Source organism: Lycorma delicatula, chromosome 6 (assembly GCF_047948215.1).
Source record: "Lycorma delicatula isolate Av1 chromosome 6, ASM4794821v1, whole genome shotgun sequence".
NCBI lineage: Eukaryota > Metazoa > Arthropoda > Insecta > Hemiptera > Fulgoridae > Lycorma > Lycorma delicatula.
The window spans coordinates 109,121,052-109,133,975 of record NC_134460.1 but is presented as its reverse complement, the minus strand read 5'-3'; the positions used below and the strand labels follow the sequence as shown (position 1 = coordinate 109,133,975).

The following is a 12,924-nucleotide window of genomic DNA, read 5'->3' as shown; positions in this document are numbered from 1 at the left end:
TTAGAAAGGTTAGAAGCCTTAAACTCTCCTTATGTATATATTATTAAGAAAGAATTAATGGTACTTTAATAACAATTTTCTAAAATTATTTTTTTATTGAATGTTCATTATTTAATAACAGAATGAATATGATTAATTAACATATGAACATTAAATTATACGATTCTGATTACCTGAAGTCTTCCTTCATGAGGTGTCCTGCCACCTAGTAATCGTACTGGAGGAGTATCTGTTGGTGGTATGGGTGCTTCTGTTTCAGTCTCCAGTATATTCTGTGTTACCTCCTGCCTTAGTGTTAACAGTATATCATTTGTAAATCTTCCTCTCGCTTCCAGTTTTCCAGCAACCATCATACCAACTCCAGGGGGAAACCTAAACATATTTTCAATTAATATTACAATTATTTATTTGTTAATACCAATAAAAAAGTGCCTATGCATGTATGTGTGAGTGTAAAGAACAAAAATGATACTAAAGAGAGAAAGCAAATATGAACGTGGTTTATTTTCCATAGATCACCTGCATGGCCTATGATTAATTGTAATTCATATTAACACCTTTTATTTTCATAATTGTTATTATATAATATTTTACTGTCTTTTGGCTTAAAAAGAATATTTGTTTAAAGTTTGTTGCTGATGCTAAAAAACAATTAATTCTTGTTTACATAAAAAAAATTTTGCTGCTTTATTGCAGTAATTATGTGTAATGAAACCATGTCTGTTAGTTATGTAGATGCAGATGTAGTTTACAATGAACAAGTTATGAACAAATAATGAACAAGTTTCAATGTATACTAAAAAAAAAGAGCAAGCAATTCAGTTTGTTTAATTAAAAGGATTTTTTAAAGATTATTTTATTTGGTGAAGGGAAAGTGCAATTTTTAATAAAGTTAAACAGGCATTCCTTGTTTAACATACCTGAGAAATAGAATATGCCTGAGAAAGAGAATATTTAAGCTTGGAGGGAAGAATTTTATAACTTTTAAAATAATATATTTTGTTTTTATCTTCCATAGCAAGTATATGTTTCAGTGTCTTTTTAAATTTGGAATTTTCAAGCAAATAAGTGATAGTAATTTTGAAATTGGTGCTATTGTTGTTACTGATAATAATAAGTACAAAAAATACAAAATCGAAAAATGAAATGTGTAAATAGCCAAATTAAATTACAAGGAAATTTCACTTTAATTGCTTTTATTGTGAACTGAAAATTACAAGGACACTTTATTTTAAAAATTCTTACAGTTAAGTTTAATCTGTTTGCACTTTATGATTGGTTAATAATGTTCAGTATATTTGCTGAATTTTAAACTTATTTTATAGATAATTCATGAATTTCAGTAATTCATTATAAGAATGTGTATGAATTGTGAGTTAACCATATTTTTAGTGTACTTTCAATCTTGTTAATGATTATTATCTATAATTTATCAATTTACTTTTTCTTTAGGTATTTATGTAAATGAATAATCACACACACGTACACACATATTATCTGTATGATCTTGCTCTAGGTTTAGTATTACCTATATAGGTTTTGGGATGTGTATTTCATGGATACAGAGGGATAATTTTTGTTGAAAATTATTAAATTTGAGAATATTTAAGAAGTTTAAATAAGTTTGATAATTTAAAACTGGTGAAATTTTATTGCAGTATTGTGTAAATCAAGAAACATCACATGTATAAATGTAAGTGAAAAAACGTAAAATTTTTAAAATTATTAATTGTTCATATATTCTAAAAATTTGTCACAATGAAAAAAAATTCTGTACAGAATTAAAAATGCTAAGCCTGAAAAGGGTTTAACTTGGAGCTTTCTAGAAAAGACGCTACTTCTTTCATGAAAATTGAGAGTTAATTTTTTTTTTGCAACAGCAATTGCATGTTTAGTGGGATGAAATATCTTCACACCTCATTCATAATGTTACTATTAAAACAAAAAATATCAAACAAGCAACTTTTAAAATAATATACTTTGTTTTTATCTTCCATAGCAAGTATATGTTTTAGTGTCTTTTTAAATTTGAAAGAAATTCTGAAGAGGGTTTAACATATACCACATAAAAACACTACAGCACTTGAAAACAGAAAGATAAGGAGGAAAATGTAAATACTATAAAATTAATTAATCAATAGATTGTTACACTAAAATTTGATGAAAATTCTTAAATAAGATATTATATAGTAAATTACAGAAATGATTGTTGGTTCTGAGTAAGATGGTAAACTTTTCTATCAATTCAAATTTAGCATGATAGTTCCTTAAAATCTAAAATATTTTAGAGCATACAATCCAAAATAATGAAATTATGAAATGACTGAAGTTATTTTTAAATACGAGTTTTTATACATCAACATTAAACAATGCAGTGTAATCTTTAAATCAGTAACAAAAAGCCATTTTAGTAGAGACAAATGTCCATAGAAAAAAATCATAATTTAGATTATACGTGCCTTAAAGTAACTCCAGGTTCTAGAGTTAATTTTCCACCAGGACGAATATTTATGTCTCTTGTTACTAGATATTCACCAGCTCTTAAATTTTCAATACCATCAACTTCCCCTCCAACATCCATCATAGCTCTTGTCTGAAACTGTGGAACAAATGTTGGAAATGACATAATTGTTGTTGCACCAGGATTGCTGCTATGAAGTAAAAATGGTACATACTCTATTTTAGCTAAATTATATCGATCTTTCCTGTAAAACAGACAAAACAAAATATTTAAGTTATTGTTACTTTTGTAAACAAAGATTTTTTTTATAACTAACATTAAGCAGTTATATTTTAACACTGAAATTATTAATTTTTTTTTAAATTGACATTAAATCCAATAAAAACTTTAATAGATTTAATAGATTTAAAGGTAGATTAATCCCAAGTGATCTGTAATTCTGAAATTTATAACTATTGATTATAGTTACATATCAGGCATACTGGTACAATAATGCAGACAAACTGGTATAACACTTTTATAATACAACCTGGCTATCATCCATATGTGATGTAATGAATGATATCAACCGTTGCAGTTCATACAATATACAATATTTCTTATCTTTTGGCCCAAGTGATTGTCAGCTAGATTCAGGCTTTTCTATTCTTTTATAAAAAGAAAAGATGCATGTTCAATAAATAGTTGTATTATATAGCAGGATGTGGGGGGGTCATATGTATAAAAGGAAAAATGAACTGGTTAACTTTCATGAAATGGAGATGCCTAAGATTTTTTCTTACTTATACATTTAATTATATTGGAGAGCACACAAAAATTTGATTATACATAAAATATAATTGTCTTCCAACCTCCAAGGTTACAGAAACATCATGCAAAATAGTTCAAGAGTAATATTTACAGTTTTTATCAATAGGAAGTGGTGGATAAATGATGCCAAAAAAACTCCAGTTGATTTTTACTCTTTTGAATGAAAACTTATTTTTGGTTACTATGATGTACAATTATCATATTCTAAGGTACTGTATCTTCAATCTATGAGGCACATTAATTAAATAATGAAAACTGTGAAAACTAAAATAAAACAGTGTTTCTACCTCTTAAAGAAAGCAGTAAGAACAAATTGATTCTGAGCTCTTTGGCAAAGACCTGGATTTGTCAGAACCTAGATGATAAAAATCAATACGCTCAGCTGTTCAGCTCAATGAGTCATCATTTAGTGCAGGTACTTTTTCTGCTTAATACTGGAATAAAGCTGAGTCTAAAAGTTGAGCTAAACATGCCAATATAATGTTTTTTAGTAAAATTGAACAATTCACCAATGAAATGTTTTCAAATGCCTAGTGAAGCTTATAGCAAAGACTGCATTTCTTGTGCAAGTGTGTTTGAGTGGAACAAAAGATTCAGTGAAAGACATCAGATCGTGGAAAACGATGAACAGCCTGGATGATCTTCCACTTCTAGAGTGAGAAAATGTAGAAAAAGTTTGGTTGAATGTTTGGGAAGACAGCTCAGTGTCCAAATGGTAGCTAAAGCTGTGAAAATTGACAAAGAGACTGAGTGGAAAATTTTGTATGAGGATCTTAGCATGAAAAAGGTTTGAACCAAGATTTTCTCTAGGGGGGTTCTCATACTAGAGCAGAAAGAACACCATGAGCAACTTGATGTCAACCACAACCTTTTTTTAAAAAAAAAGGTCATCACTTGTAATAAAACCTGGTCTTCCAATAAGATTGTGAGGTAAAATGACAGGTAATGCACAAGAAAACATTATCGTCACTAAAAATGAAAAAAACTAGTCAAAGCAAATTCAAATTGAAAGCCATGCTTTTAAGTTTTTTTATGTCAAGGGTGTAAAATTTTGGAACATTGGGTTCCAGAAGGCACAAAAAAATTTATTAAAACTGATACTACAATAATAATGAAGAAAAATGTCTTTTAATAGGTAATAATTAAAATTTGATTTTTCCTTTGCCAACAACAGCTGAATAAACTAACTGCTATTGTTAAACTGCTAATTGTATCGTATAACTGAATAAATTTTAAAAAAAGATGGTTTTTTGTACATCTTCTTTCAGAAAAATATACCTTATTTTCTTTGATAAAAAATCATAAACAAAATTCATCATTGAGAACAAAGAACACGTTTTGTAATCTCTAACTTTGAATGATAATATTGTGTAAACTTAATAACAAGAAAAAATAAATACAGTTTATAAGATATACTTATATATAAGGTAAATAAATAGGTTATTAAGAAAATGAACATATATTTTCATAATAAAAATAAAATTTAATATTTCATTACACAATAGAGAAAATAATTTGGAAATCTTGGAAATAATTTTACAAACAGTCTGTTTTAAACAAAATATTACACCATTTTCAAATCTAAGAACAAATACGAAACAAATCTGCCAGAAGATGGATTAAGTATAATAATCAGTATAAACTAGTACAAGCTAACATAACAATGCATTTTAATAAATTATCCAGCCTGTATTTAGGTGCGATTTGATAAATTTGTATACTTAACAAGGTTACTAAATAAATTATTGATCAACATGCCAGAAAAGTAACATATTTTAAAAATTATTTTTAAAGTTATTCACTTTCAATTTATAAGGAAATTATTCTTTAAAATCTTTTTATAGCTGTTGTTGCAGCTCCTTCATCAGTGTAATTGCCTACATTGCAGTTGTTAATGGTATTAATCTTACAGTAGTTCAAAGTGTAAATGTCAAATGTAAATGATATTCGATAACATATCTCAAACGTGTTTAGTATACAGTCATTTTGTTATTATCAATTTAGGATGTGACTGTTTTTCTTAATGTGTATATTTGTAAAAATTAAGACCAAATATATTGTATGAAACAATGAAAGTGCCACATGAAGGGAGATGTCATTGTCATTTCCTACTGGTTTAGTTGTTTAATTAAATAAATTGTAATTTTATGTATCTCTAATGGTAGTGGATTTAAAGTGTACTTAATATTTATATAAATATTATATAGTAAATATTATAAATATAATATTACACTATAATATTATTATAGTGTATTAATATAAATTTATAAAAAATATATATTTATAAACATGTATACTTACAAAAATGAAGACAAAATAAATTGCCAAACAGAAAAAGTATATTACACAAAATTATCATAAATAAAAATGCTATACCTGTTAAATAGTCTTCGATAAATTTTTTCTTCAGTAGAGTAACTCAACCAGTTATATGTACAATTAATAACCTGACTTTGATCTTCTAAGTGAGAACCAATTTCATACTCAGAATCATGATTTTGTAAAATGTTACGATACACATGAACATTAGCAGATGAGATCACAAGAGGCGCTGCAACTCTACTTCGAGGAATTAGTCTTTTAACTTCTCTTTCACCTATATATAATTAAAAAATAAAAATCAATTTACATAGATAAAACCGAAACAGAACACAAACTAAAATATTCACAGAAGTATACAGTTAATGTAATTAATAAACTGAGATAGATTTAACTGTAAAAAAGCAATCTTGAGCAAAACATTTGTATGAGTATGAAAGTTACAGTAGATTCTTATCTAATTTTAAATATATTTTTATAATTAGTTGTTTAAATGATTTAATAACAAAAAAGTTATTCTTTCTATTTTGAATCATACAAATGAAAAGAATAATTTAAATGTACAGTAGTCTTTAATTAACAAACTGAAATAAATAATTGAAGATCTATGTAAAATTGAAAAAGAAGAAACTAAATCTTTTTACCGTCTTTAATGAAATAAAAAAAGAAAAATCACTTTCAGTGTATACAAAAATTTTTTTTGATAAATGTGAGATTTTGAAATCCCTCCCCAAGGAATCTGGCTGAACAGTCTGTAGTTCAATTTTGTACTTCCACACCTTATACAGTGTGTTTGAAAACTTTGCTTTTCACTGAAATTATGAAGTGTAACACTTCACAGAAATCTTGTGGTATACCTTCAAGAAAGACTTGTTTAACATGAAAAATGTTTTTTTTTTTTTTTTTACTGAACGAACCATTACATTTCTCGCAAATATTGATCCCAATAAATGAAACAACATGAAACGAAATGTACCACTAAAAGCAATCTTGAGCAAAACATTTGTATGAGTATGAAAGTTACAGTAGATTCTTATCTAATTTTAAATATATTTTTATAATTAGTTGTTTAAATGATTTAATAACAAAAAAGTTATTCTTTCTATTTTGAATCATACAAATGAAAAGAATAATTTAAATGTACAGTAGTCTTTAATTAACAAACTGAAATAAATAATTGAAGATCTATGTAAAATTGAAAAAGAAGAAACTAAATCTTTTTACCGTCTTTAATGAAATAAAAAAAGAAAAATCACTTTCAGTGTATACAAAAATTTTTTTTGATAAATGTGAGATTTTGAAATCCCTCCCCAAGGAATCTGGCTGAACAGTCTGTAGTTCAATTTTGTACTTCCACACCTTATACAGTGTGTTTGAAAACTTTGCTTTTCACTGAAATTATGAAGTGTAACACTTCACAGAAATCTTGTGGTATACCTTCAAGAAAGACTTGTTTAACATGAAAAATGTTTTTTTTTTTTTTTTTACTGAACGAACCATTACATTTCTCGCAAATATTGATCCCAATAAATGAAACAACATGAAACGAAATGTACCACTAATTCTAAAGCATACTGCACAGTGACTTTCTGAATACAATATTTAATTCATGAGGAAAGTGAGGGTCTTCCTTAAGGAATCTTATTCCAGGTTGTAATACGAGAGTGGGGATGAAACGTTCTAGGCCTAGAACATAACCACCGGGTTGGTCTAGTGGTGAACGCGTCTTCCCAAATCAGCAGATTTGGAAGTCGAGAGTTCCAGCGTTCAAGTCCTAGTAAAGCCAGCTATTTTTACATGGACTTGAATACTAGATCGTGGATACCGGTGTTCTTTGGTGGTTGGGTTTCAATTAACCACACATCTCAGGAATGGTCGAACTGAGAATGTACAAGACTACACTTCATTTACATTCATACATATCATCCTCATTCATCCTCTGAAGAATTATCTAAACGGTAGTTACCGGAGGCTAAACAGGAAAAAGAAAAAAAAAGGCCTAGAACATAACATTAAGGAAATAAAATTTTTCTGGGTTCATTTTGATTTATTTTTCAACATAGTCACCAATAAGATCTGTACTCTTAGCCCAGCATTCCACAAGAGCACTTATGCCAGTTTGTACATCGATTTATCCAACTCCTTAAAATAACCACCTATCATGGCAATAACCTCATTACTGGTTGAAAATTTTTTCCTCCAGCCACTTTTTTTTTTGTAAGAAAACAAGTGAAGGTCATTGGGAGCCTGATCAGTCTCATCAACCATCACAAATCAAAGTAAAAATTCCTCTGGATTCTGCTGAAAGAGCTCAAGGCAATCACTTGAAATGTTTTTTTTTTGGCACTGTTTTTGGTCGGATGTGAGCAAATGTGGTATCCATCTATCTATTGCACACCTTTTTCATGCCAAAATATTGCGCACTTGTTCTGTTGACATGCCTACAGTCTCTGCTAACTCGTTCACTGTCACTCGTCTATCTGACAAAACAATTTTACGCACTTTTTCTATAATTTCTGGCATAGTCACTTCAGAAGGCTGTTCACTGCGTGGTTCAGCGCTAGTGCATATTTGACCCACTTTAAACTCGGTGATGTCGTTTCAAGCTCATCTTTAATCTCCTTACATTTAAGCTTTTCAGAAAAAGTTTTTAATCATTGGACAAATTTCCTTTTTCCCATTTTCCAAAAAATGCCTTAATGATTCACTCTCTACTTTGATGGACTGTAAATTCTATAATAAGTGATATAGCAACTTGAAACTCTTATAGTAAACTAATGAAGAATGGAATCATGCAATGCTGACACACACACACACACACACACACACACACACACACATATATATATACACACAAAACAGTTAACATTCCAAGTAATGTACACGATAGCATAATTCAAACATATTCTGACTGCATGGCTTCAGTTGAAATTCTCAAACATCAAACATATATTGACTAAATAGAACAAAGATATTAATTAAAAAACAAACTAAAAGTCATTATTATTAATGATCAATTGTACTTACCATCAAATGGTTCCTTTATACGATTATCTTTTATGAAGTTCCAAGTAATGAGTCCTTTTTGTAATTCACTATATGGAGACAGTCCAATATTAATAACATATACACCTTTATTATCAAATAATTCATTGTTTCTTATTAAAACATTACTATGCATTAATTCAAATTCTTCTATAGTTGGATCATTTTTAATTAAAATACCACCATATTGATGACCAGTAATTCTATTAAATTCAATAGTAGCATCTAAATTAACTGCCGGTTTAATTTTAATGCCTAATTTTTTATTTTGTATAAAAATATTATGACCAATTTGTAGTTTAGTAACTTTAACATTTTGTTTCCAACATGATTTAATCTCAACGGCATTTGATAAACTTAAATTGAACCAATTACCAGTAATATTAACTATACCATTACTACAAAAATTACCAACTAAAATGCCAGTTTCAACATTTCTAAATATTTCACTGTATGCTACAACAGTTTCTTGATGGTATGATATAAATTCTGGATCTGTTGTATCATTTAGCCAAACAGCTAAACCATAACCATTATTGGATGATAATGATGACCTTGTTACATTAATACTTCCACCAGTATAACTAATATTTAAACCATCGCCTTTATTGAATGCAATTCTTGAATCAGTTACATTTATATCTCCAGCACCATATAAAACATGAATACCAGCTATATGATTATTATTTGAAATAGAACTTCGTTGGATATGAACACGACTATTAAGTTTTTCAACTGCAATACCTCTTCCATTATTATCAGCCACTGTTGAATCAGTTACATTTAAGTCATACCATTTAGCTGAAAACAGAAAAAAAATTAAATTAGGTAAGCATTTATCTATATATCAAAAAAAGTTTGTTAAACAAGCTAAAAAGATTTAGTTTTTCTGCAATTACTCAGTAACTAATTTAGTTACAGACTTAGTTGAGGTTACATCAGGCCACAGTTAACCAGCATGCACCCACCCACTAGGCTCACTCATTTATAAGAGGAGTTTTAAGGGAACACAGCTTTTCTCATACTCAATACCTTACCTCAATGGCATTCAAATCGAGATATCTCACTAACTAATTAAGGGAAAGAATTCATATGGGTCTTAGAACACTCACCATGTCAAGTGCCCAAATTGACTTTGATCATTCAATCCCTAAAAAATTTAGAGGGAATGTTAATTAAATTAACCAATAAGAAGACACATATATGCATGACAATGGTTACTGAGGCCTCAAATTGATTTAATACCATTTGACACTACTATCCCATTTTCTTTTAAATGAAAACAATTTCCCACACAGTTAGCATTTTGCATGACCATCAACAAGGCGCAAGGACAAACTCTGAACCAAGTAGGAATCTACCTACCTGAACCAGTTTTTACCCATTGACATAATGTTGCCCTACCAACTACAAAATCTTTTAAAAATATGAAAATGGAGATGAAACCTAAGGGTTGACACACAGCTAATGTTGTCTGGAAGGAAGTCTTATGAACCGCAAAGTAAATTATCTAATATAACTTAAGCCAATTTATTTATTGATGCTATGGAGCAGCACGGGTTCCCTAGTATACACTTAAATTATAAACAAAATGTTAATTTTTTATTTACTTATTCTTTCTCCAGTAATTATCAGGCTTATGCTCAATAACAACTACCCTAACTTTTTTTTATTTTTATGATAAGAAGTGAGTTTTGTGGAGGTTAAAAAAATATGAAGCCTGAATGGGATTCAAAACCTAACCCTTCCAATTTAATTCTGGGTAAGTACAAGTAAAAAATTATTTATTTGTTGTATTTACATAAATATAATAGGAGATATAATAATAATAAACACTTATATGTGAATTTTGTTTTCAGTTAAGTGGCTTATTCTTCTATAATCTAACTACAGAACACTTTTAAAAAAACTTCAGATTAAAAAACAGGAGTAATAAATTATTATAGATAATATAGATTTATTACTTACAAGGCCCTGATGTTATTCTAAAAAATCCAACTACTTCAGTATGAGCCTCAGAAACATATCTAACATACATGTTACTGCGAGTTGTTGTAACACTCTGGGGTTTTGTATTGTTTCTTAATTTTATTTCTCCCAATATTCTATCATTTGATCCACCTCCATCATAAATTATAATTTTTGCACTTTCATTTCTATCTGTTACTGCTTGTAAATAGTGAAAAGTTAATACATAATCTGGTTTTGTGAAAAAATACTGCAAAAGAGAAACAAAAAAAGATTAATTCATCAAAAAATAGTTCATACAAAATTATTTTTAGTAACATAAATAAAATCATATATCAATAAAAATCTGGAACAGCAGTAGTTGTAATCCACAAAATCAGTTGTAACATTTCTTTGATAAGTAACTGACAGAATATATTATATCCATTCATACATTTCAAACAGATGTTTGCAGGACAGAAGTGATTATTATTTAAACCGATATATTTGAGGCATATATTATTTAGCAATACATATTAATGGCTATTAAAGGAAGGTACAACTCTTAAAAATTGAACTTCACGTTGATTTAACATCATGAATATTAGATTTCACATTTAACTTTTTATGTTTAGTAATTATACAATCTTTAAAATAACAAAATGAGAAGAATGGGTTAGGGTAACCCTATGCAAAATGACCACATCAAAAAAGATTACCTAAATTTAATGTGTTGATAACTTAAATAAATTAAAAATAAAATTTATCAAATATATTTGATGATTAGAAAAATTGTGTACATAAAATTATGTAACCATTTTATTATTTATCATTATCATTATTCTATCATTTATTATTATTATTATTATTATTATTATTATTATTACAATATATTTATTATTTTCTTTGCTTAATTTTGAAATGTTAAGTGATACTGATATGTTATCAATAATGACTATCGTTCCATGATATTCATGCCATAATTATAACAGAATACAGCAACCTGTCTAACCAGACAAGGCAATAATACTTGTTCTAACTGCACTGTAACTTGAGAGATAGTTCTTTAAATGTAGTTACTTTCATTTTTCTATTAAATAAAAGTAATCAGGGGTGCACTTGTAAATTTTCAAGTACCAGAACATTTGATTTTTTATTATGACAGACTGTAAGAACATGATCCACAGCCAGAGGAGGGTGGCTATATTACAATGTCCTGTAAAATGCACATTCATTTCAATTTTTAGCTTGATAAAAAGCAAAAGTTATTTTTTTTGAGTCAAATATTTAACGTTTGTTCATGGATTAGATTTTTAGCAACTTATTTGTCACCGTTTGCCTAAGACAACAGCAGTGTCCTTCATCACACATCATTTAGGAAAGTGATATAGTATATTATATTAAAATGTAAGATAACAATGAATGTTAAATGTTAAAGTGAAATGTAAGTCAGACATTAACTTAGAACAAATTTTATGTGAAAAAACAATTTTTTATTTCTCCCTGTTCCAGCTCCAGCGCACTCCTGAAGGTAATGTATGCAATATGTGGCTTCTTAAATGAAGAGGTACATGTCATTTGTACTTTATACCATTTGTTCTACTATGTAAACCAACGAGGTACAAGAGGCACTAGTCAAAGTGCTGTTTCTGACAGTAATGATATTTTTTTATAAATTTAGTACCTTTTGTGAATATAACAAAGGTATGTCACTTGTAAAGCTGAACATTTCAGTGGGTTTAGTTTGTCAACATGGAACGGTGTATTTGGCTTGCTGAAGAAGTCAATAGGAAATGTCTTCAACCTCATATTCCTTGGAAAGCCTGTCATGAAATGCTTGTAACCTATTCAATGGATAATCTTGGGAATGATTTGTAATATATACTGGTATAAATTTTTTTTATTATGGCTCTTAACAGACATATAACAACACACTTGCTTTTACTGCATATATATGATTATATTATGTCTAAATAATAATTTAAAAATATCACAGACTAACAAAATTACATCAATAAAATATTTATATTTAGTGTCTATCAATACTTATAACAATAAATATTTTATAATATATAATTAAATTATATATAATGGAATAATATCAAAAAAGAAACTTAAAGACAATAAAAAATGAATGAAAATTAATTAGTTATATTAAATCAAATTTAATGCAAACAAAAAGAATCTTATTTGTCTTTTTAACACAAATTATATTGGACTAATGTTGTCACATTCATGTAAATAAGTCTAGTTCACCAAACTGTCAGTTGTCAGTTGGCTATGACTAATAATAATTCCTATCAGCTAACTACTTTGGCCACTCTAATATACTGCATACTTAG

General features: G+C 28.2%; 1 protein-coding gene across 1 annotated transcript in view; it reads right to left on the bottom strand.

Annotated features, from left to right (window-relative positions):
- bark (C-type lectin domain-containing protein bark beetle) overlaps positions 1-12,924 on the bottom strand; it is a 225,762-nt gene that overhangs the window by 74,986 nt on the left and 137,852 nt on the right. Inside the window, exons 7-11 of the mRNA XM_075368299.1 lie at positions 10,604-10,853; positions 8,618-9,436; positions 5,648-5,867; positions 2,460-2,705; positions 174-372 (exon numbers count right to left, since the gene is read on the bottom strand). Of these exons, the coding sequence (XP_075224414.1) occupies positions 174-372; positions 2,460-2,705; positions 5,648-5,867; positions 8,618-9,436; positions 10,604-10,853 (1,734 nt within the window). The remainder of the gene's footprint in view (positions 1-173; positions 373-2,459; positions 2,706-5,647; positions 5,868-8,617; positions 9,437-10,603; positions 10,854-12,924) is intronic.